Here is a 27,381-nt window from a genome sequence, read left to right as displayed (position 1 = left end):
ATTTAAAGTAAACTTTAGGCAGTATAAACTATAAATGTATGATTCTAAAATTTATATGGGGCGGGTTATAAATGGAGCGGATCGGTGATGATCCATACCCGACCCTTTTAATAAAAGGGTTAGCGGGTATGGGTCGTTAACGGGTAAACGGATCAAAAACTATGCTCCTAACTCGTATAATTGTTAAGGGTTTGGATCGGATCAGGGTCAAAACTCGCTTCATTACCAGGCCTACTAATTAGTGGTCAAGGATTTCTCCATACTTTATATTCTTATCTAATTCAGTTTTCAAACTTGCAATCTCATTCTTAATCTTCTAATCCACAACTTCAACCAGAACTTGCATCATTTTGGTTGCGATCTTCAAGAAGGCTTCGATTTTTGCAAACCTTATTTCATAATCAGAACTAGGAATAAGAATTGAATCAAAACCACTCCCTTGATTGAACGCTAGTCTACGAATCATTTGAGCCAAAATCAAGAGTATAAGTATAAGGGCAAAATTCTTCATGATTACACTTACAACCCTCTCTCATGGAGCCTTGGTAGTGGAGGGGACATCGCGCTTCTTATCGATGGTTTGTTTTCGTGGCTTGGTGGTTGAATTCGTGGGTAACGTGTTCTTGGTTTGAATAACATCTCTAGATCTTTCGAGAACGGTTTATGATCCTGCCATGATTGAATGGTTGAGATCTTTCCCTCTGCTGGCTTCGCCGCTGCCCAGCGGAGAGGCATAAATTCCATCACTGTCACCCAAATTTGAGCCAGATTTTTTCTCAACGGTGAATAAAGTTCCACGCACAACGAAAGAAGGGTTTGCAGTAACTAACATAGCAGACGACGACATTGAGAATTTGGAGACTGATTTCAAATGAGATTTGCGAATATAAGAGGTGATTTGAAGAATTTTTTCAAAGAAAATGAAAATTTGAGAGAGAGAGAGAGAGACCATTTAAATAACAAAAAGCTTTATAAATGATCTTGTGAAATGACGAAAATACCCTTCGGTTAACGGACAAAACTTAACAAAATGAGCAATAAGGGCCAAACATCAAAATTTTTGAAAGCATAGGGACCATCTGTGAGATTTTTTAAACTTGGGGACTAAATGTCATATTTCTAAAAGGCACAAGGACCATTTATGAAATTTTTTCTTTAGGCTTTTTCATTTTCAAAAACCACCAACCTTGTTTTGTATTCTTTTCCCCTTCAACTTTTCTATTTTAAGACTTCAATAGTTGATGGAGAACTTAATTACTAAAATTTGGTGATTTTTAGAATCTCACTTATTATAAAACAGTTAGACGCCATGGCTTTTTTTCTTTTTGTAATCACACCCTTTGATCTGCCAACATCAGACAGGTAAAGAGTATTATCATATTCTCACCATGGATAATTCACGAAGTGACACTGTAACGAACCAATAAACTTTCAAACAAATTCTCCAAATGTAAAATGCATATTATAACCAAATCCATAACAAAAGTAAGTTATGGAAAGTCTATTATTGAACTGTATATACATAAATCATTATTTAATAAAAAGTTAAAAAACTAAAACATGTTTACTCGTCATCTTTGTAGGGATACTCTTCTGGAACTTGCTTCACGAGCTTTACCTTTAACTCAAATGCATCATCTCCTTTAAGCATATCACGCACCCATGTGATTTCAGTCTTCATTGACACCTGAATATATCATACAATGTAATTTCTCATACAAAATTTCAATTACTCCCACTTCCCAAACAGACAATGTACTTTATTGTTTTACCCATGATTGCAACATCTATATATTTCTATTTAATTTATGCAACAACATTTCACCCTTTTTTCCCAATTTATGCAACAAAGTGGTTTTTTAACAATTATACAACCACTTTTAGTTCTAGGAACAAAATATGCAACCTTGTAAACATGAACTGGTTTCCTATTCTAAATGGTCACATAAGTAAAATTAAATTTTGAGTAAGTTGCTTTTTGATTAAATCTTATTTACTTCTAAATAGAAACTTCGATTTTGTAGCAAAAATTGGAAAAAAAAAGTGAAACATTTTACATAATTAAACATTTAACCCTTCTATTTAACTGCTATACAACATTTCACCCAATCCAAAAGAACCGGTACGCAAAATTTAACTAACATATGGAAAAGTTCAAAAATATATATATATATATGAAACAGAACATACCATTTCTAGAGCTCCTCTGACTACTCCGCTTAGAATGTTGCAGTAATATAAACCTTGACAAGTATCTGGAAGCTCAACAAAATCTATGAGCGGATTATCCTCCAAAATGAGGCTACAAGACGTTCCTTCTGAATCCCAGTTAGTCACAGATGCAGTCACCCCTAAAAACATTTTGAACCCAACCTATTTACAAGGCATAGATTAAGACTCCATAGAAGACTTGATGTTTTCTCTATTCAGTGGAAAACATGTTTGTTTATTTTGGTCAAGTATGAGTTCCTAACAGATTTATTCAATAGCCATAACTTCTCCCAAGGTCCCACAGAACCATTGAAGCAGAAACAAATACCATGTCTAAATACTTGGAAGACATTGCCAAACAATATTTGAAGATCATCAAAAGTGCAAATGGGCACAAGTGAAGAAGAGTTACCTTTGCGATGACTTCAACTGTCTCCCTAAAATTAACACATCTAGTGACATTAGATTTTGCAAGGAACTCATCAATCAGACGGATCCCAATATTATAACCCCTGGTGTAGAAAAAAAGTCAGACAATGAGACCAAGTACAATCAATATGAAAACAATAAAAACCATTCATGTATACATTTGATCGAGCTGCTTATTGACTTCCTCAACCTCCTCCAGATCCGTAAGCAATTGTCGAACGATCGCTCCATACGTCAGAGTGAACAACTCAGAGTTCTGCGAACAATCACAATCACATTAAGGGATCATGAAATAAATTAGCAATAAAAAATGTAAATCGAGCACCGAGATTATCCTGTGCATTGACTTCTGATGCAGAGAACTTACCACACGCTCAACATTAGCGAAAATCGCATCTCCAGATCTAGGAACAGCAGGAGCCATCGAAGTCTACGATCAGTTCTTTCCTAATACAGTCGTGCTTATGTGCGCAAATTCTTCTGTATCTTCTAGTATCAATCGAATTATAGAAATGTCAACTAATTACGCAAAACATGGGACATACAAAATCTATCGAGGCATGTGAAACAACATTAAAATCATGGAAAGTGAATATAATAGATTTAAAAGAAATAATAGGATGAACGGATAGACGAATACGTGGAATCCGGTGAGTTGCGTCGGAGATTTTGAACGGACTGTTCGCCGTTCATGGAGAGTTTACAAACAGAGGGAGAAGCGGAATTTTCCGTTAACGTGAAGGGGTTCAATTAAAGTGCTCGAACTCCTCTCTGGAAACAAGGTAAAGGAAAGAATAGTTGCAAAAAAATCTGAGTTTTTTCTGGGATTAAACATTAATTTTTTTTTAAACTTATTTTTAGACAATATTATATAAATGTCGTATGGTTTATCAAGAGCCATTTTCTTTTTAATTTTCTTGATAGGAATGGTCTTTGGGCTTCAAAACTTACATAAATAGTACGGTAATAGTTAAGGGTGAGCATAATGCGGTTTTACGGTCAAACCGAACCGCAAACTGCAAGGTGCGGTTTTTGTATTCTTAAAACCGTTGGGTGCGGTTTTCTAATGGTTCGGTTTTACGGTTTCTAAATGTGGTTTCAGTTTTAAACCGATTCTAAAATTTGGTATGGGCTTTGATGTTTTTTGGTGAATTTAAAAAAAAAACGATAACAATATACATGTAAGCTTGTATGGTGCAATGTTTTTCACTTTTTGAAACTGTTTATTTGTAAATGTTTATTTTCAGTACAAAATAAATTATATAAATCAAAAGTTCTAAGTGACTTTATATACAACGGTTGACTAAGAAAAAAAAAATTGAATTTTGGTTTACTTGTTATAAACTTATAACACATAGTTAATTAGTGACCTACTTTGTTGTGGTTTTAACTACAAAAATAAAAACAAAATAGAAAATAAGTTTGGAAAATGATTGTCTCTTTCAAAAAAAAAGTTTGGAAAATGATTTGGAATCCCGATTAAATGGCTAAAACCAACTATCAAAGTCCAAAGTCCAAATATAATATGTATTAATATTTCTTAATATTTTAAAAATATGTATATATTATAGAATATAAATATAAATTAGTGATTTATTATTTTATAAATCTTCGGTGCGGTTCGGTTTTGATGGACCGGTTTCTTGGTAAAAAACCGCACTGACTCGCAGACCTTCGATTTTTGCAAAAATGAAATCTGCATCATTGGTTTTTGCATCAGTTTCGGTTTGTTGGTTACGGTTTGTTACGGTTTTGTCGGGTTATTTTTAGTCGGTTCGGTTTTTGCTCACCCCTAGTAATAGTCTCTAAGCTATATAAATTTACTTATTTGCTCTTATTTGATTTCTTTTATCTTTTTCTTAAACTAAATTTAATTATTATTATTATTTTTAGAATATAGATTTTTTAATATTTTCTTTTTAATGATTAAACTTTATATCTTAGTTATCACCGTAAAACGAATGAGAAGGCAAACGGGCAACAAGTTGCAACGTTAAACCTTTTTGTATGGTAAAACCAATTCTTTTGAAGACTACATCCATAAATATAGGGGATATAACATTGTTATGCATGATCCCTTACCTACCATCACCTCACTCCCACCCCTACTTTGTTCTTCCCGTTCTCTCTCTCTGGCTCACTCTACGGATCATACTCATATGTTGATTCCTTTCCCTCATCGACTGCCCTAATCCATCCTCAAATTGTTTTTTATGAATACATGTATGGATGTTTTTTTATAAAATCGCAAGTAAAAATATATTACGTTTTAACGGGACTAATCTTAACGAAAGTTGTAGTAGACGCAAAAGACGAACATGTGAATATAAAGATCATTCAAATTTGATATCGTATGAAGAACTTACGACGTTCAAAATACAAGACCTAAGTCAAACCACACACAAGACTTACGCAACCAAGCAGTCAAGATCGCGATGGACATAAGCATCAATAGCCCCAAACACCTCATCAATGACTGTCCCACGTAAGATGTCATGAGAAAAAACCTAAAAAAAATCATTTATAAGTACTGAATGAGTACAAAAACAAAAAGGACTTATTTTGAAACAAAAAATATTAAGGACTAAATATGTACAAAAATATTAAGGACTAAATGTGTACAAAATGAGAAATATATTACCCTATTAAGTCATTTTTTTCGGCTAATCTGGAGTAATCGGTCATAAGGACTGAATGTGTGAAGTTTAACAAGTTGAAGGGTAATATGGACGAAAAAAAACTCAGTTACAAAACATGTACAAATCGAAAAATATATTACCCTTTTAAGTCATTATCCTTTTATTTTAATCATGTTTACAACATTTTTTTTCCAGTAAAAACTCTCCCAATCAAAAACTTCAACAATATAATTTTTTTTTTCGCTATGAAAATGATAAAAATCCAAATACAAAAGGAACTTAAGCAAAAATATTTGTTGCATATCAAAATCTACTATAATAAGTGAAGATAATTTTGTCACATGTCAATCTCTAATGAGTTTTAACACTTGTCATTTTGTGATAGTTTTTCAATAAATAATATTCACATGTCAATTTATGGTTTTTTTTGTCAATTTTTAAAATTAAAAAGTCATATAATACTTATACTTGTATATGTAAAGTATCAAATGTAATAAATATTATACTAAATTGAAATTAATATGTTTTTTCATTCCTTATTTCAAAATTTTATTTTAAAAATATTTATTATTTACATTTTAGTATTTTATTTTTTTAATCAACCAGTGTAATATACGGCTTTTACACCTAGTCTACTATAATAAATGAAGATAATTTTGTTATATGTCAATCTCTAATGAGTTTTAACACTTGTCATTTTGTGATATTTTTTAAATAAATAATATCCAAATGTCAATTTATGGTTTTTTCAATTTTTAAAATTAAAAGACCACATAATCTTATACTTATACATGTAAAGTATAAAATGTAATAAATATTATATTAAATTACATCTAGTTAAAATATAAAAATTTTTTCTTTTGTGGGTCAAAACTACAATATACGTAGTTAGCAATTAATTCTAACGAACAAAATATTTTGAAATTGACATTCATTTTGAATGTGGGCAAATGACAAGAGGATGAGTCTAGGTCAAGTATTTTCACAAACCATCGATATTTTCCCAAAAAGTTAGTTTGTTGATATTCACAATAGTATGAACGTTCATACTAGTTCCACTTACACCGAAGTAAATTGATTACCAGGGCCGACCAAACAAACCCCAGGGCAGCAAATTTTTATGGGGCATCAGATTTCCTAGGTTGTTATAGATATATGCTATTTGGGCCTCTTAATCCAAGCAAGTCTGGTCCAAATGAAAAGGGGGCAGCAACAGCCAACAACGCGTTAGTTCTATACCTAAACATTAGGCGGAAAATTGAAGTTTATTTGGAAGGCACGACTCTTCAGTCTTCTAAGTAACAGCACACGCCTAATAATTGCTGTTGAAGAAGACGAGGCATTCCGATCAATGGCGCTCTGGAGAAAACGAAGCAATAAATACGGAGGATGATTTTCGCCAATAACTTTCTCCTAAGTAACAACACATGCCTAATAATAGCTTTTTTTATAATCCTTGAGCCCCCATCAATTTTCTCCAATAACCGCGCTTCAAGACGTGAGATGGTGTACCGATCTTAGACAATTGAGAAGTTGCAACGACATAGGATGATTTAAGATGCGTAAAATCTGAACTCTCAAGGATCTCTCTTTACTCTCGTATATCGTTGTCTCTCGCATGAGCTCACAAGAATTTTGAAGCCTTGGTCTCTCAACCTTTCTCAGTTGAATATTCATTGGAGTCATTTTGTGTCAGTTTGTTTCAGTATTTAAATGGTTTTTGCCGATTGCTCTCAAAATTAAACAATAAAAAAAAGTTAAGAGTGTTATATTTGAAAGTTAATGCCAGATTAGTTGAGGTTGAGATTTTGGTGCTCTAATTTGTAAAATAGCTTGTATACTTTCATGCTTGTATACTTTCTTGCTGCCTTAGAGTTTTTGTAGGCATTCAATCATTTTATTATAATATAAGTTGAAGATACTTTTTGATTTTGTTTCATTGATTGGAGTTTCTTTTGGTGTAAATTGATGGTTATAAGTAACCACTATATATTTGGGGATGCTTACTTAGAGGCTCTCACTACAAATGCTTTAAGTTGCAAGAATGATTGTGGTATGTATTATCATGTTTGAAAAACGAAAAAACACAGGTTATGGTGTGGCTGATGGTAATATCAAGACTTTAATGTGGATGCATTCATATTTAGTCAAAAATCAATAAAGTGAGGTTGCTTGATTTTTTTTAGTCTATTATGTTTTTATAAAGTTCATTATTGTAAGTGGTATAACAACGTGATTTTCCTATAAGTCTATTGTCATAATTGGTGCTGGTCGGTTTTGGTGTTCTCAAATCTCTTAGTTCATTCTTGTTTAGCCTTTTTGTTGGTGTTCTAGTTGCTCAGGTGCTAATGTGGTCTCCTTATAGTTTTGGCACCTTCAGATGTCATGTACTTTTGTTTCATCATTATACCACAAGGTTAATCAGACAAACAAATTTAAATTTTTTAATTTACTCGATATTAGATTTTCCCAACATCATCTTACCCAATTTCTTTTGTATTTGAAGCCTAATTTGTGATGCCTCTATGTATGTGTAGTGTATTTAGGATTATCATTGTGATGGATATGGTACATGAGAACAATTTTTTTTAACTATAATTTTATGTTGTTCGATAAAACAAGGGCATCATTAAGGTGCTGTTTGTTTTTTCTGAGACAATGTCTGCAGTCTGCGAACCACATCTGTAGACCTCTGCAGTAGAAGAGGTGGACCAAACGTCTGCAGTCTGAAAAAAGAAGACTGTTTGTTTTTTTAACATCTACGGGCTACTGAAATAAACTGAAATCTAAATTAACTGATTTTTTTAAACTTTAAAGTGATTTTTTAATATTTTTATGACTTTGTTATAAATGATTAATGAATCTAGATCAACTTTTATGTATTATTGTATAAAAATAAAAATAAAAATGGTATGAATTAACGTATATATTTGATAAAAATCAACAACTTTGGTTGCAAAGTTATAACTAAACATTATAATTAGTGATCGAAGAATTTGATACATAAATGGATGGAAATAAACTTCGATTTTTTCAATTAAATCCATTAAAAACGCACCATAAATATTTTCTCGAGAAATTGACGATACTGTATTAAATAATGTTTTACAAAATTTGGCAAAAAAATATAAGAATATATTATGATTTTTTTTATATTTATATAAACAACTTCAACGACTATTATTGTAATAAATCTTTATTTATAAATTTGTCAAAAATATTATGTTTGTATCGTCGAACGTTTTTTTTTAAGTTTTGTATTTTTTTTTTCAAATTGTTTATCATTAATAAAGTTGGAAAAAATATAAATTAAAAAAAAAAACTTAAAAAAAATAAAGATATATATGTTTTTTTAGGCTAGAAGATGTCTGAAGATGTTAGAAGACTCTGGTCCACGTCTGCGCCAAGAAGAGGACGCGCATACATTTTTAAGTATGCAGTTTTCAAAAAAACAAACAGTCTGCGAAGACTAATGTCTGCGCGTGGTCTGCGCGGCGCAGACAGAAGAGGCCACGCAAATCTACAGACAAAAAACAAACACTACCTAAGTTTCTTTGCTCAGAGCATAACCGGCCCTGTTGATTACTATCTACTACTATTATTTATAAAATAAATCACTAATTAACTTTTTTCTTTTCTATTTTTTTTATCTACTCTATTCCAAACTACGGCTAAATCTATTTATATATGTAAAACCAGATACCAGTAAAGTTTTATTGTGGGGACCCATTAATGTCAGTTTTATGTATATTTATTTTCTAACTAAAATTTAAAATTAGAAGTATTGCATTAAAGTAACATGATGTCCCGCTTGGTTAACCCTTTTTAAGTCTTTGAATACACATTCAAACCAGTTTTGTGACTAAATATAATATAAAAACTAGTATTAGTATCTTTAACTCATTGTAATTAGTTTGAATACGTTTGTTCATCCACAATCTCGCTCTCGCACACTCATATACTTGAAACGTGTTTATTATTATTTATATGAGTTCATCACCCCGATCACCACAGTGAATCGGAATATTCCCACAACTTTATTATCACAGAACCCACCACCGGTTCATATACATTTAGATCCATGGAGATCGGATCCGGCATTGCTGAACTTTCAAACGACATTCACTTGGGAGGTTTTGAGCTTTCTGCAGAATCTGCCGTTGTTGCCGTTCCTGCTGCGAACCATGGCGGCTTCCACCCTGCTGCTGCTGCTTCTCGGCTTGCCGGAAAGCCTCCTGCACAGCCTCACACTGGCACTCCTCTTTGACATTGCGGAGCTCTCTGCAGCACTGCTCAAGTTGTTTCTTTTCGTGCTGTTTTCTCGGGTCCTCGACGGTCATCTCCAGCACCTCGCCGGCGTACGGGGAGTTTTGCTCTAGGTACTTCTGGCAGTCGTTTAACTGCTCCGGCTGGATTTCCTTGCGGCAACTCTGTTGCTCTCGGGAGCTTCTTGTGAACACGAGGTTGTCGTCATCCTCGATGGTGGTGGTGAAGAAGGTTGTTCTAAAGGCGGAAACCGAGGTACATGCGATAAGCGCGGCGAAGGTGAGTGCGAGCACGCCGAGTTTTGCCATTGAGTGGTGTTTTCCTTTGCGATGGTGGAGGTGTGGGGCGAATGAGGTATTTATACTGGAGATTGGAGGATGAAGCGAGTACACGTGGAGAGGTGGTCTGCCAGGTGACAGACGCTGGTGACATATCACTGACACCTATACGAGTTTTTGCGTCAGATGTTCCGACGTGGAACCGGCGATTTTGTTTGGGTTGGATATGTGTGTATGGACTGCCGCTAGTCACTACTAAAATTATCCACATGGAAAAGAGGTTTTCTCGTAAAGTTATTGAATACGCGAGTTTCATCACATTATTAAAAAGCTAACGCTTTTCAAATGTCCACTTAAATACTTTTTATATTTTTTATTGTTAAAGTTTTGGTAATATAATTTTTTCTAACTGCTCGTTAATGGTTATGTTTGGTTAGGTTGTTTAATGGTTAGAAGTTAAATTAGTTTCATGTTAGTAAATAGTTATATTATTTACAAATTGCTGACATGTTATTTAATTTTAATGGTTTACTTTTAAATAAAATATTTTAAAATTTTTAAAAAATTTGTATAAATCCAACCGTCTAGTATATTTGAAATGTTAGTGTGACTTGTAATTGGTGATTCGAATGAAAAACCCGACCCAGAACGAAGTTAGTAAACTTGAATGACGAATCTCGAACGAATAATGTTTCAAGTAGGTTGATGGTCTTTAGGCCCGAAAGGATCCGTGATTAGTTATTTTGGATTTTTTTTGTATATGGATTTGGCCTAAGCCCCTGTTTTGTACACTATAATCGCAGAAGGAATGAAATGTGTTATTCTGATTAGGGGTGGAATTGGTACGGTACAAAGTTTTTTTTTCTCCAAACCGTGTACCGTACCAACTATAGTTGACATAAGAATTTACTTACCAGTACCGTACCAAGTATACTTGGTACTAACTAATTTGGCTGCCAACAAATTTGGTTGGTACATATTGGTATTTGGTATATACCAAAAATTTTAACTAATATATACCTATACGTGAATATGAGTTGAATTTGTGGGCAATTGGCCGTTGCTTCACTTGCTTGTGTTAGTATTTTATCTTTTGAAAACGACTAAAAGGATTAAAAGAGGCCCACCTCTAGCAAGTTGCTTGAGGAAGCAAATGGAAACAATACAAGGAATGAGAAGTTAGTATTCCTTTTGAGTTTTAGCGTCATGTGCTTTTGTATCACCGATTTCGTGCTCTTCAAAAAATAAGTATCAAGAAATTTGTTAATCAAAGTATTAGTTTATTAATTCCAAGACTTTTAATTTTTTATTCTAATTAAAACATGCAGATATGAGAACTAATATTTCTTTATTTTTATTAATTGATATATATATATATATATATATGAATTGGTTGGTACGGTACAACCATGGTATTCAAAATTTAATACCGTTACCGTACCAATACTACTTAATTGACATGGTATTACCAGCCAAACATATTGGTTACCAAACAACTTGACTACCGATTTTATTGGTTCGGTTGGTAACATGTTGGTTGGTTCTTTGTGGTAGATATTTGCCAGCCCTAATTATGATGGCATGGAAAATCATATCTTTGGTTGATAATAGGAAAAGAATGATTCATTCAATCCGAAATGACATTCCTTCAAGAAGCGCGTTTTTTATTCCACCCAAACCCCGTGATTTGTTTTCATTCCTTTCCTACATGGAATGATGACTACCAATTTTGCCCTCTTATCAATTTATTTTTCACCGATCAAAGTCGCAAGCACATATACTTCACGCCCCAACCAAATTATCAATCAATTCAAATCGCTACAAAATTATTTATGTTGTATTTGATTGGTAATCGGGTTAATTAAAATAGAGTCGGCTGAATAATTGAAGCAAAACATCCAATCATATGAATCAATTTCATTTTGTTTTATGCCCAATTCATATATTGCATTGTTCATGGTTTGAGACTTTTAACGGGCGAGTTGAAGCTAATCAATACAAGATATGCATTTTTTCTTCATATTTTGTGTCTTGAGTTTCTTTGCATACAAATGATTGTTTTAGAGTTCCCATCTGATTTTTAGAAATGGTTCTTAACTGCATATTAGGCGTTTAATAAAATGCCACTATGAATTCATATTTTGTTATTGAATGGTGATAGTATTAAACTACTTTGATTGATTTTTTTATGCTTGCTTTACATGAAAATTTAGTAAATATTTGAAAAAATGAACAACCAAATGATGGTTTTGTGTGTGCTTCTAGTAGTCGATGTATATTAAAAATAGAAGAAAATGGTATGTTTATTTATCATGGGTAGATATAAATATTTTAAACTTTATCTTCATTTTGCATTGAGAGTTTATCTTCATTTGCATCTTTTTAAGTTGTAAGCATTATGATTTTAACCATGATATGTTTATTTATCTTGGGTAGACACAAATATTTTTGTAAAAAAAAAAGATATCGCAATCAAGAAAAAAATTATCAACAGCAAGATGTAAACAAAATGATATCGCAGCAAAAAAGAAGATATTTGTATTAATTGTTTACATTAATGTTATGAAATTCAAATTTTATTCCATGTCTATTAAATATGATATAAAATCTAATTTTGGAATGGATAATGTTGCTTAAAATTGTAAATTATATGTATTTTGTGTTACATAGGTATTTTGGTCATTCTCGATGAATTTGATTCCATTCATTCGTTATTTCCGGCCTACCAAACAAAATGGATTAATGATCCATCCCATTCCAATTGCTTAACCAAACATGGCTATGGAATAGTAATGACTCATTCTATTACCTTTTTCATTACATTACTTGGTTCATTCCATTATCTTATCCATCCAATCAAACAAACCATAATAGTTGTTAGGGTTTCCGATTATAATAATTTGTAAGTAGATTTTCTAATGTATCATTTTCGAGACAATTGAGTAATAGAAGAGATCATTTGTCCATAGACATATGTCAAATCGAACAAACCATGATAATTTATGATATGATTTTATGCTTTATACTTTTGAAAATTAACATCATCACAACCTAAATTGTATAACGTACTAATGTACTAATGCCCAAAAAAAATCGTATAACGTACTAATGTTATCAGTTATGCACGGTTCAAAACAAAATATCAACATTTTGGTTGAATCATTTTATTATGATTAGTCATATAATAACCAATAACAAATATAAGTAAATGAAAAGAGACACGACATGGTTTATATCCTACTTTGTAAATATGAACTTGCATTAAAACTCTCAATATTTTTCGCTCTTAATAACTCCTTTCCATACTCCTAACGTGTCGTTTGGTTCGCTGGATTCCGTTGGAATTAAAAGGAATCGGAATTTAATTCCATCATTTTTCTTTGTTTGGTTCAAGCTTTCAAAAGGAATTAGATTCCTAAATGAGTCAAATTTTCCTTCCAAGGTGGGAAAATAACTTTCATCCAAAAACTTAAGGAATTAAAATTCCTTTCAAGTGAGAATGTTGAATGTTACCATATTACCCATTTTACTTTTAACACCACTGATGAAACCCCTCTGTCGCCACCATCACCATCACCGTCACCACCCCCTCCTCCACCACCTACCACCCACCACCACCTCCACTGCCACCCATCATCACCATCACCACCACTACCACTGGTACCTATGCTACCACTATCCTCCACCCACTAGCACCGTCACCTCCACCACTATCGACCGCTGTCACCGCTACCCACCATCGCTATCATCACCTCCGCTACAACCACCACCACACATCACTGTTGTCACCACCCGCTACACACCACATCTACTACCACCCACTACCGCCACAACCACCCACTGATGGGTTTTAGGTACAACAAATAAACTAGAAAACAATTCCTAAGTTCACATGCAACCTACTTTGGATCTATGTTTTTAACTATTGAACATACAACTTTGAATTGCAAAACAAGAACCCTAGAGGAGAGGGGCTATTTTCGAAAATAGTAAACTAGGGTTTAGGATTTACATACCTTTCAATTGTTATAGCAAACAATTGATATTCCCTTGATCTTGATCTTGATCTTCTTGGAAGCTTTAGCACCACAAGTGTAATGCCTCTAATGGAGTCACACCCAAGAACTAGCAAGAAGGAAAGTAGAAGAGAGAGAGGGGAGGGAGTATGCAATTTCGGCCACTAGGGTTTCTTCCAAAGAATTCAGTACCCAAAATGTGAGCCAGGAGGCTCCTTAAATAGTTGAGGGAACTAGGGTTTAGGGAAAACCCTAGTTATCCTTTGCTTAGGGCCTAAGCAAGACCCAAGGCCTTATCTTGGAGCCCTTGGACGAATTCTATAGGGTTTCCCCTAGGGTTTTCGTCCACCCCCTTCCAAGGGGTTTCTGAAACCTTCCACTCAACTATTAGTTAATTGCAAACTAGTCCCTGCACTTTATAATTAATTCTTTTAACCCCAAAATTAATTCTGATTAATTTATGGCTAACAATTAATTAAACATAATGATTTCTAATTAATATATTAATCCATTAACATATTAATAAATCATTTATATTAATTTATTAATCTTATAAATTAATATCTCTCCTTTCATAATTTCCTTGTCCAGTTGCTAGGTTGAGGGCAACCCAAAAGGACTGTGCTGCTATCAATTCAAGTACATACCAATTATAGTTATGGGCTTAGACACCTAATCCAACAGTCTCCCACTTGGATAAGTCTGTAACTATAATTGCTAGTATGCCTTCTAAATTTGACCAGCAAATTGTAGCTTCCAAAAAGCTGCTGCCGAACTCTGACCCAGTCAGTTACGTGTCCTAAGATAAGTGATCATATAACCCTTCGTTCTGCTTGATATCCCCAGACAAAAGACATGGAATGTAATCAATCTATTTGTCCAGAATCTATGTTTCCCGATTCCTGATTTGTGATGATGTAGGACTTCTAATCGAACACGTCAATTTAGTCCTGGCTGGGCCCAGCACATAAGTCTACACCAAATCATCGAGGGGCCCACAGATATCGCTTTTCCTGTTAGGGCAAAAGGAACGAATAAACGTTGACTCATATGCTTGTATCTTTTACTCATCAAATTATGCATGACAATACGTTTTATAACACCAAGTTACTGATGTGTTTTCGTATCACCAATGTATGACCGACTTGTAAATCACAACTCATATATCTTCGTTTCAAGATTACAAGATATTATCGTCTCAGTATTACTCGTGATGAATTCCATGAAGTAATACTCTGAGCGAGGGTTTATCCAATACTCAAATCTCAATTTCTGAGTACTCATGAACGTTGCAGCAATTCTATTGCCATGTCTATCCTTAGACAATCTGCAATCCAATTCATGACAGTCTTAATTCACTACTTACTTCCAAGAGTACGAGCGACTGTGGAGTTTGAATAATCTCATTATTCAGGAAGTAAAACATGCAAAAATGAAACACAATAATAAACAATTGACAAAAGGTAGTAGCCAAACTTATAAATAATACTTTATTATTTAATCACCAAAAGTCAATTACATTTACTTTGTTACAAGTTTCAAAAACTAATCTAACTACTAAAACTAATATCATCTTTCAGTCCTATGCTCCGAGCATGCTGAATATGCTTAGCCCTACTCAGACCCTTTGTGAGAGGATCTGCTGGGTTATCTTCAGATGACACCCTCTTTACTATAAGATGGCCTTCTTCTACTCTATGTCTGATGAAATGGTACTTTCTGTCGATATGTCTGGTCTTACCATGATCTCTCGGTTCCTTTGTCAAGGCAACCGCTCCTTCATTATCGCAGAACAGTTCCATAGGCTCCTGGATGGTTGGAACAACTCCGAGATCCCCGATGAAGTTCCTCAACCAAGCTGCTTCTTTCGACGCTTCACTTGCTGCTATGTACTCTGATTCACAAGTAGAATCAGCCACCGTATTTTGCTTGGAACTCTTCCAAGTAACTGCTCCTCCATTCAGTAAAAATACCCAGCCCGACTGAGAACGGAAGTTATCTCTATCCGTCTGAAAGCTGGCATCACTGTAACTGTCTACTCTCAAAGTATCACTGCCACCAAGCAGAAGAACCCAGTCCTTTGTCCTTCGCAAATACTTGAGTATATTCTTAACTGCTATCCAATGAGCTCTACCTGGGTTTCCCTGATAGCGACTGACCATGCTCAAAGCAAATGCCACATCAGGGCGAGTACATGTCATAGCGTACATGATCGATTCGACAGCGGAAGCATAAGGTACACGACTCATGTCATCTATTTCAACATCTGTACTTGGGCATTGAGTCTTACTCAATTTGGTATTGCTCTGGATAGGTAGCTCTCCCTTCTTGGAATTTTCCATACTAAACCTCTTTAGTACCTTATCCAAGTATGTGCTCTGACTAAGTCCAATTAGTCTCTTCTTTCTATCTCTCAATATTCTAATCCCAAGAATATAGGCAGCTTCTCCAAGGTCTTTCATGGCAAAACACTTTCCAAGCCAAGACTTAACTTCTTTCAAGGTTGGAACGTCGTTACCAATGAGTAATATGTCATCGACATATAACACCAGAAAAGTTACTATACTCCCACTAGCCTTGATATACACACAAAACTCATCTTCACTTCTAGAGAAACCAAACTATTTGACTTTCTCATGGAAGCAAAGATTCCAACTACGAGATGCTTGTTTCAATCCATAAATGGATTTCTCAAGCTTGCACACTCTATTGGGGAACTTTGCATCAACAAAACCCTCTGGCTGACTCATGTAAACATCTTCAGCCAACTTCCCATTAAGGAAAGCAGTTTTGACATCCATCTGCCAGATTTCATAATCATGAAAGGCAGCTATGGCGAGCAATATCCTAATAGATTTAATCTTAGCTACTGGTGAGAAGGTCTCATCATAGTCCACCCCTGGGGTTTGAGTGAAACCTTTTGCAACCAATCGAGCTTTGAATGTGTGCACATTCCCATCCATGTCTGTCTTCTTCTTGAAGATCCATTTGCACCCAACTGTCTTGCGACCTGGTGCACTATCAACCAAATTCCAAACTTGGTTGTCATACATGGACTTAATCTCGCTGTCCATTGCCTCTTTCCACTTGGAAGCCTCTGGGCCTACCATTGCTTCCTTATAAGTGACTGGTTCATCCAAGTTTACCAGTGTTCTGTCACTTATGAATGTGTCACCATATGAAGTAATATGAAAACCATACAACTCAGGTGGCACACTCACCCTAGTGGATCTTCTAAGAGGTAATGAGTTATCAATTGGTTCAACAGGAACTGTTTCCTCTGGTTGAATGCTAGTGTCATCTAAGGTTCCTTCATTGGCTGACTCTTGAATTTCTTCAAGGTCAATAGTGCTCCCACTGTCCTCTTTGAATATGAGCTCTCTTTCAAGAAAGACTCCTCTTCGTGCTACAAAGACCACGTTCTCACTAGGCCTGTAGAACAAATATCCAAAAGACTGCTTTGGGTAACCAATGAAAACACATTTCTCACTTCTAGCTGCTAGCTTGTCGTGAGTCTCTCGTCTTACGAAAGCTTCACAACCCTAGACTTTAATATGTGCTAACGAGGGAACTTTCCCTGTCCACATTTCGTGAGGTGTTTTGGCAACCTTCTTTGTAGGGACAAGATTGAGGATGTGGGCGGCTGTCTCTAAGGCATACCCCCAGAAGTGAATAGGAAGCGAAGCCCGACTCATCATAGAACGAACCATGTCTAACAAGGTTCGATTGCGCCTCTCAGCTACACCATTTAACTGTGGTGTCCTAGGAGGAGTCAATTGTGAGACTATCCCACACTCTTTCAGATAGTCGTTAAACTCGATACTAAGAGACTCCCCGCCTCTATCGGATCTAAGTATCTTTATCTTTCTGCCCAATTGATTTTCAACTTCATGCTTAAACTCTTTGAACCTTTCAAAAGTTTCTGACTTATGCTTGATCAAGTAGATATATCCATATCTGCTATAATCGTCAGTGAAAGTCACATAGAATCGATTAGCATCTCTTGTAGTTGATCTGAAGGGCCCATACACATCTGTGTGTATGAGATCCAACAGACCTTCACCTCTTTCACAAGACCCTGTGAATGGTGATTTTGTCATCTTTCCCAAAAGACAAGATTCACACATATCATCTGACTTTAGGTCAAATGATTCCAACACTCCATCCTTTTGGAGTTGGGCTATGCGTTTCTTGTTAATGCGTCCAAGACGACAATGCCACAAGCATGCCTTGTCTACACTATTAGACAAGTCAATATTAAGCACACTATTTCCTAGGCTATCAACACAAGTCACTGTTTCATACACACCATTACAAGGCAAAGCTTCAAACATAAAAACACCATTCTTATAAACAGAAATTGAACCATTCAAATCATTAAAAGAATATGTAAAACCTTGTCTGAACAATGCATGAAATGAAATAATGTTTCTCGTCATCTCAGACGAATAGCAACAGTTTATTAAATCTAATCTAACATCATTACTAAGCAGAAGCTGATAAACTCCGATCTTGGTTACTGGTGAAGACTTTCTGTTTCCCATGATCAGGTTTATCCTTCCTCGCTCTATCTCCTCACTTTCCTTTAGACCCTGCAAATCAGAACATATATGAAAACCACATCCTGTATCAAGGACCCATGAACGAGAAGATAATGAGTTATTAGCAGAAATAGTGTAAATACCTGCTGAAGATGGCTTCACTTTGCCATCCTTCATATCTTGTAGATATTGTGGGCAAGATCTCTTCCAATGCCCCTTTTGGTTACAGTAAAAGCAAACTGCCTCTTTTGGATCAGAAACATGGGGAGTGGAACCATTGGGCTTAGCCTTTGGGCCATTACTAGATGACCCAGCTTGAGCCTTGCTCTTCCAGTTTTGTTTGGGAGGACCTTTCCTCTTTTTCCCCTTTCCCTGTCCAATAGCCAAAACAGGGGCACTCGTAGGTGTGGAGGGTATACTTTTACCCTTCATCCCTGCCTCAGCTGTCTGCAACAAGTTGTGCAATTGGGCCAAGGTCTGCTCAGTATTGTTCAAATGGTAAGTTAGAATAAACTGACCATAACATTCAGGAAGTGAGTTCAAAACCATGTTAATGGCCAATTCCTCATCAAAGTGAATATTGAGCTTGACAAAACGCTCTATGTAGCGTTGCATTCTTTGCACATGTGACACAACCGACTCCCCATCTTTCATCTTGCAAGCCATGAGTGACTTGACTACTTCGAACTTTTCTTGACGAGCTCGCTTATGGTACTTTTCCATAAGGTCCTTGTTCATCTCGAAAGGCCAGTAGTCCTCATAGTACCTCTGCAGTTCTGGGGACATAGTTGCCACCATGATGCATGTCACTTTGGTAGCATCATCGTAATGTTTCTTGTAGGCAGCAAGATCTTCAGGAGTAGCTTCATTCTCATCAAGCTCTTTGAGCTCCTTTTCAAGAACATATTCTTTGTTCTCGAAACGAAGAGCCATCTTGATGTTGCGCATCCAATCGTTATAGTTTGAGCCATCCATAACGACTTTGGAGCAGATATTGAGCAAAGAGAAGTTCTGGTTGGAGGAGGATGAAGCAGAAGTGTTTCCAGGAGTAGACATCTGAAAAGAAAGAAAGTTTTAGTTAGATTTCAAGATACCTCAATATAATAACCCAAAGATAAAATATCAAGGTTAGGATCCAACTATGAAGATTCACAACTTAGAAATGGGATGCCGAGATCCAAGTGCAAATTTCATAAAGGTAGGTGAATGACGATTCACCAATTCCACCATTAGACGAAACAAACGAAGTGAAATTCCTAATTCTTTTGAGATACATTGAAACTATTCAATGGCATGTTTTGATCTCAGATTATGCTCTTCTATTTGTGACTAGGATGCCGAGGATCACAAACAAGATGTGAATAACCATGCAAATGTGCTTGGTAACCTCATTGTCTTTATCATTAACTATTGATGTGCTGGTAAACCACACACGCTCCATCAAAATGACAATTATGAGATACCCATTACTACTCTTTATTAGTGCCTTTTAGTGTGCTGGTTAACCACACACGCTCCACTAACGACCAATAAAGCATAATGTGCAATTTCATGGATTAGCATACTTTTCACATTTTTCCTAAAGTAACTAGAGTTGGGATTTTGAAAATAATGTTCTAGTACTTTCTTTAATATCATTATACTTTTAATGAGAAGTAGTTGTCCTATCAAATCCGTTCTGCTAACGACCCTCCACTAATCAAGGAAGCGGTGGGTGAGAGTGGACACCCATTCAACTACCATTTTATAGGCAGTTTCCTTATACCCCCCTTATAGATTAGCTTCGTGAATGAGGCATACTAGCGATTTGACTGACCATGTTCTTATACATATATAATATTAAACTTTTAATTATAATATATATATAAGGTGTGTTTTAAAACATTTTAAAACTTCAAGGGTTTATAAATTTCGAAATTTAAGCTATTAAATTTAAATTTAAATAAACCAATTAACTAGATTTAATATTTATCTTTTAATTAACTATTAATCAAATTATTAAATCTTGTAAGGATTATCTAATTAAATTAATCCTAATCCTTATCCCTCTAAATTTCGAAAAATAGGGTAAGGATAATTATCCAATTAATCTAATTAAGTAACAATTATCCAAAACAAGAAACCCTAGTTATCCTCTTAGCATATTTCGAAATTCATAAGGGAGGAGGCTAGGGTTTTCAAAACCCTAACCCTAATTTCAATTAGGGTTCTTTGGAGGCTAGGGTTTTCGAAAAAACCCTTTGATCCAAAACCCTAGAAATCAAAGATTTGGCCTTTAGGGTTTAATAGCTATAAACCCTAATTTGCAATTCAACAATTGTAGCAATTCAATTTAAAACAAACAATGGCTCTGATACCATTGATGGGTTTTAGGTACAACAAATAAACTAGAAAACAATTCCTAAGTTCACATGCAACCTACTTTGGATCTATGTTTTTAACTATTGAACATACAACTTTGAATTGCAAAACAAGAACCCTAGAGGAGAGGGGTTATTTTCGAAAATAGTAAACTAGGGTTTAGGATTTACATACCTTTCAATTGTTATAGCAAACAATTGATATTCCCTTGATCTTGATCTTGATCTTCTTGGAAGCTTTAGCACCACAAGTGTAATGCCTCTAATGGAGTCACACCCAAGAACTAGCAAGAAGGAAAGTAGAAGAGAGAGAGGGGAGGGAGTATGCAATTTCGGCCACTAGGGTTTCTTCCAAAGAATTCAGTACCCAAAATGTGAGCCAGGAGGCTCCTTAAATAGTTGAGGGAACTAGGGTTTAGGGAAAACCCTAGTTATCCTTTGCTTAGGGCCTAAGCAAGACCCAAGGCCTTATCTTGGAGCCCTTGGACGAATTCTCTAGGGTTTCCCCTAGGGTTTTCGTCCACCCCCTTCCAAGGAGTTTCTGAAACCTTCCACTCAACTATTAGTTAATTGCAAACTAGTTCCTGCACTTTATAATTAATTCTTTTAACCCCAAAATTAATTCTGATTAATTTCTGGCTAAAAATTAATTAAACATAATGATTTCTAATTAATATATTAATCCATTAACATATTAATAAATCATTTATATTAATTTATTAATCTTATAAATTAATATCTCTCCTTTCATAATTTCCTTGTCCAGTTGCTAGGTTGAGGGCAACCCAAAAGGACTGTGCTGCTATCAATTCAAGTACATACCAATTATAGTTATGGGCTTAGACACCTAATCCAACACCCACCACCACCACCATCACTACCTATACCACCACACTACCTTCCACCTCCACCACCACTCACCACCGCGACCATACCATCACTGCCACCATCACCGCCATCACCTCCACCATCACCACCACCGTTACTACCACCATTGTCACATCCACTACTACACCACCCACCACCTCCGCCACTACTCATGGCTACCACAATCACAATTACTACCACCACCACCACTGTCATCACCTCCGCCACTACCCACCATCACCTCTATCTCCATCATCACCACTATTGCCACCGTCAACATCAATGCCACCATCACCATCATTTACTAATTTTATTTTATATAATATATTTTTACATATAAGTTATAAAACAAAGTAAAAATAAGCAAAAAAGGGTAATTTTGTCATTTTATATTATTTCAATTCCATTTTCTGCCAACTAAACGTAATAGGGAGTTGGATACAAATTTCATTCCTGTCCACCAAACAAAATATGGAATTTGATTGTAATTCCTAACAAATTCCAATTCCTTAACAGATTTTAATTCCTTCAAAAACATTCTGCGAACCAAACGTCACCTAAGAAATTACATATTTCACTATCATCAATAATTATGTTGATACATTATATTATGTTGAAACGTCCCAAAAATAGGACCCGAAATTTTTCATTTTTAAATTAATAAAACAGTAAACCATATCATTGTCACAAAACCAAGGTAAACGAATTTTATCAATACATACACATACAAGTGTCACACAGACAACGAATATTCTAACATAACAGATCATGGGTCGGCATTGGTGCCTTCGACCCGCTAAACACAGTGAGGAAAATCACATCAATCCGCTGATAATCAAATAACTGCTCGGACCGCCGAACCGGGTAACCTCGCGCCAACTAACAATAAATACAATCTTAATCAATAATTAACCCGATAACCCAAATACGCGTAGGTCAAACTTGGTCGACCCTAGTCAAAGTCAAAGTCAACAGTCAGTGTCCAAAAGTTAATATTTCTACCCAACGGAGTACACCCTGCGTACCAAGATAGTACGCCCAACGTACTCTGATGTTGACCTATAGCGGGGCGCTGACCGCGTACGCGCAGCGTACCACCAGGTACGCCTAGCGTACTTAGCCCAGTCCCAAAACTTCATTAAGAGCTTATTCCATTAAGTTTTTACATCCAAAACTCAGATCCAAGCCCAAAATGATGTCCTAAGTCATAAAGTTTCCAACTTTATGACTTTGCATGGCTATAAAAGTGCTTAATGTCCAAAACCCTAAGTTCTTAACCCAATAAGACATCACAACTCTTGCATGGAAGGGATAGAAGGGCCAAGATCACATGTTTATAGTTCATAATAGCTTTATAATGGATAAAGTTTCCAACTTTATCCATTAGAATGGTCCCAACAAACAAGATCTAGTCTTTAAGTCTCAAAGGGACCCAAAAGTTCATCATTTTCAACTTAATCCATTAAGTACAAGTCTCCAACTTTCAGATCTGAATCAAAATGATGTTTAGATGGATAAAGTTTCCAACTTTATCCATAACAAGGTCACAAACTTTCAAGATCTAGGGCGTGTTCGGCACACAACTTTTGGGAGCTTCTGGCTTCTAGCTTTTAAGAAAATGCTAGTAAAAAAGAAAAAGTCTCGTTCGGCGACGGGAGCGTTTAGCTTTTAGCCTACACAAAACGCTCCAAAATCAAAAGCTACCAGCTACTCGCTACCAGCTACCCGCTACCCGCTAGTTTTGTCGAACACGCCCCTAAACTTTATGCACTAAAATGACCAAAAGCTCATAACATCCAAAACTAGTTAGATCTAACAAATGCATCATCAAGATTCAAACTTTATACCTCTAGAAGATAGATCAAGATGAACAAAGTCCAGATCTATAAACTCCAATGCAACCAACACTTCTCCAAGAAATTCATTTTTCTCCAAGGTGCACCATGCATACTCCAAAGCACTCAAAAACATCTTCTTTTAGCACACAAAGCTCAACTATGGTTAGGGTTTCATGGAAAGGGTGTTGGAGGGGTGGAAGCTGAGAATGGAGTGGGTTTGAGGAGTTAAGGAGCTTAAATAGGGCTCAAACCATGAAAATAGGGTTTAGGAACTGATTACGTACACCTAGCATACTTCTGGTACGCCCAGCGTACTCAGGATGCCTCTGTACGCCCAACGTACTCAGCATAACCCAAAACCGACCAAACATCAAACTGGCATAACTTCTTCGTTCTAGCTCCGATTTTGACGTTCTTTATATCCACGGAAAGGTAACGAGAATATCTACACTTATATCAACTCATCCTTGCCTTAAAAAATTCCAAAAAAATCCAAAGTTCATAAGAGCCCGAACTGACACTTTACCGAAATACCCCTTGGCGCCAAAACACAAACCAAACTCCCGAATCATCCAAATTACATTACCCATACCCAAATGGGTCGAAATCTCTTTTACTTAAAGGACCTAAGCCTGATGATACTCGATCTTCGGGTCACCACCCCCACATAGGAAGCAATTCGGAATGGCGTTACAACTCTCTCCCACTTAATTTAGATTTTGTCCTCGAAATCACTTCTTACCATCCTCCTGAGAACCAACATTCCGAACAAAACCTTCTAGTGTTGAACAAATCACTGAACCCATAATTGTGGATCCAAAACGCCACTTCTATAATTCTAAAGCCCCATAACTTGTCTGATCTCCGCACTGGTAGAACCATTCCGAAACACAATCACAAGGGTCTCCTCCTACCATCAAAACTGAAACATCCTTTTGACCCTGAACCTTCCAACTAATAACCCGACATACAGATTTGTAAATCCATAACTTGTTAAGATATAAATTTTACCCTTATACACTAACGATTCCCGATGCGAATCTCAACCAAGAGCAAACTCGGTACAGTACCCATAACATGAGATCCAAGGATTTACACTTACGTTTCAACCGAACTCTTCTAATTCACGGCAACCATTCCCTAAACTGGGATATAAAATCCCCAAGCCACCGCTGAGACTGCCAGTCTTGCACCTGGTCCAGCCACCAGGTCCCTGATAGTCCAACAAATAAGGCTATTCTAGCCTATGCACCACTCTATACCACTCCCTAGCCACATAATCATCATACTAAAACCATAATCCAATTCATTGACCTAACCGGTCTCTACCAGGTCTCACCTGCATTTCCATAATCATACGGGCCTTGCCCACAGGTCTCACCCCATGAGAGCTACACAAGCTCAACCCGTCTCGGACCCCAATGGTCCTATTCCTATAACAAATATATGCTCTCCGACCCTACTGTCCGTCTTGCCCAAGGCACGAGCTGATCCTCCTTTATATTCACGACAACCCCAACGATGGTCCACCTCAATCTGGTGAATGCTACAATCCCATTGCAGACTTACAACACTTCCATACAATCTGCTAATCCAGTGAATGCTATGGCCACCCTGCAGTCTTACAACAACTCTATCCCGCCATGGTTACCGCCCATGGTCTTACCACACATAATTCCTTTCACCGAACACGCTGATATCAATGCAAAATATGACAAAATCATGGCCGCACACGACCCGATAATAGGATAAGCGGTCGTATTCTTGATCCAATTCAAAGTCCATAACCCAAAAGAACCATACATATAATTCGAACCAAGTGCTCCAATGCTACCTTGTCCAATCGCATACACCCCTCTCGACAATACATATAATGAATTACCACAATGCACATCCATAGAGAACCCATAACACCATCCAAAAAGGAGAGAAATACCAAAGTTCTATCGAAGGACAAACCTCAATCACTAACAGAAGATATCCCCATGAATTATCGGAACAAGACCCCATACTTTGTTTGAGTCTGAACAGATTCCACCAATACGTAACCAACTCATGAAGAATTCCAAGGTGATCCTGAATGCTACCAAAACCTGAGCCGACTATAAACCATAATTCCACACCACTATCATTGAGGGTAAACATACCCAGAGACCAAAGGCACATAAAACACACTGAACTTGATGATAGGCTAACACATCCATTGAACTTCAACTATCACAACTTGAAACTTTCAGAGAACCTTCGATGAATGACGAACGTTGCGACCAGAAATCGAGGACACATTGACAATAGACCAAATGATCTAAAACTCGCGCGGAGCTGATCGCACCCAATTCTGAAACTGATTTCCTAATCAACATCTGAACAAGCTAGCCTATAACTAGAAATCTATGTAATGAGCTGACAAATTGCCTCCACAACCAATACTCAACCTGAGTGGTCCCAACGGCTCCTCATTCATTCTTTGGCACCCCCATAAGAAACCAGTAGCTGCAACGAGCTCCTTGACCAACCACTTCCTGCTGAGGGACAAATCATGTGTCTCTATAACACATACTGAAACATCCCAAAAATATAGGCCAAAATTTTATTTTTAAAATCATTAATAAAACTTTAATCCAACCATCATCATATAGAAAAACCATAAATCGTGTATCTCAAAAACATCATATCGAATACTATAACAAAATCATATAAGAATATCAGAGTCTGAACATCCCAGGCTAAACTGTGGTATGTGCTATGCGATCATCCCGAGCCCTTCCCCTTGCTAGTGGAAGTACCTGAAACGAAAACTGAAAATTGTAAGCACGAAGCTTAGTGAGTCTCCCTAAACTACCACATACCATACACATAACATATAACATAACCTTTGGACACCGCCCAACTACATCGGGACGAACCCGTCATCGACTTACCCGACATCGGGCCCCGCCCGGCATCCGACCGCACCGGGCATCAGACCTCGTCCGACATCAGGCTTGCCCCGGCATACATACAACATAGCATAACAAACAACATGAGCATATAACATGAGCATATAAACATTCATCGGGCTTACCCCGGTATCAGACCGAAGTCCGGAACACCTAACACATAACATATAGACTAACATACATCGGGCTTGCCCCGACATCGGATCGAAGCCCGGAACACATAACACATAACACATAACATGAAAGAATCACAAAGACATCAAGCATACATAAACATTACTCGGGACCGCCCCGACATCAGATCGTAATCCGGAAAGCATATAACCTACATCGGGCCATGCCCGACATCGGGCCATAACCCGGGACTACTAAAATTTAAACGGGCCGGCATTGTGGCCTTAGACCTATTCCTACTGGAGAGAACTCACCTCGTAAGGCTGACTGCTGAAACTCGAGTGAAGAATCTCTGACTACTCCTCCGGCGACTCCCCGACTATCAACTACATAATACACTTAATCAAAATTTGATAATCCTTCTCAGGGTAAAATGACCATTTTACCCTTGGTCAAAGTCAACATCTAGGTCAAAGTCAAAATCAAGGTCAACTCTCAGTCAACCCCAACTCGTCGAGTTATCTCCCAACTCGGCGAGATCATGTACTACTCAGAATCGTGGTCAACCGAGTCAGCTCGTCGAGTCCCTTCCCAGACTCGTTGAGTTCTTCCTATCATATAATCAGGACACAAAAACTTGAACTCGTCGAGTCCCTTCTTGGACTCGTCGAGTTCTTCAGCTTCCGAGTCCTAATCTTGTCCAACCCACTGAGTCATCTCCTAGACTCAATGGTTTCACTCAAAACCAGAAAAGGGTTAGGGGTTCGCGACCTGACTCGCCGAGTCTAAGAACAAGTCGTCGAGTCCTCCTTATTACAAATCCATTCAGTAGATTCTAATCCATTCCAATGCTTCCAACTTGTAGATCTGGACTCCTTAGACT

At 36.6% G+C, this 27,381-nt stretch overlaps 2 protein-coding genes across 2 annotated transcripts; both read right to left on the bottom strand.

Annotated features, from left to right (window-relative positions):
* Positions 1-1,490: 1,490 nt before the first annotated feature.
* On the bottom strand, positions 1,491-3,382 carry LOC145116432 (uncharacterized). Its single transcript, XM_079052779.1, has 6 exons — positions 3,281-3,382; positions 3,008-3,129; positions 2,799-2,896; positions 2,624-2,723; positions 2,191-2,373; positions 1,491-1,687 (listed from the first exon to the last, which is right to left on the bottom strand). The coding sequence occupies exons 2-6, from the start codon at positions 3,062-3,064 to the stop codon at positions 1,565-1,567; spliced, it is 561 nt and encodes a 186-aa protein (XP_078908905.1). The 5' UTR covers positions 3,065-3,129; positions 3,281-3,382; the 3' UTR covers positions 1,491-1,564.
* A 5,970-nt stretch (positions 3,383-9,352) lies between these two features.
* On the bottom strand, positions 9,353-9,853 carry LOC145111021 (2S seed storage albumin protein-like). Its single transcript, XM_079047320.1, has one exon. The coding sequence runs from the start codon at positions 9,851-9,853 to the stop codon at positions 9,353-9,355; it is 501 nt and encodes a 166-aa protein (XP_078903446.1).
* Positions 9,854-27,381: the final 17,528 nt, after the last annotated feature.

The sequence above is a fragment of the Lactuca virosa genome, chromosome 5 (genome assembly GCF_052849685.1).
Source record: "Lactuca virosa cultivar CGN04683 chromosome 5, Lactuca_virosa_CGN04683_v6, whole genome shotgun sequence".
Lineage (NCBI taxonomy): Eukaryota > Viridiplantae > Streptophyta > Magnoliopsida > Asterales > Asteraceae > Lactuca > Lactuca virosa.
This window is presented reverse-complemented; position numbering and strand designations above follow the sequence as displayed.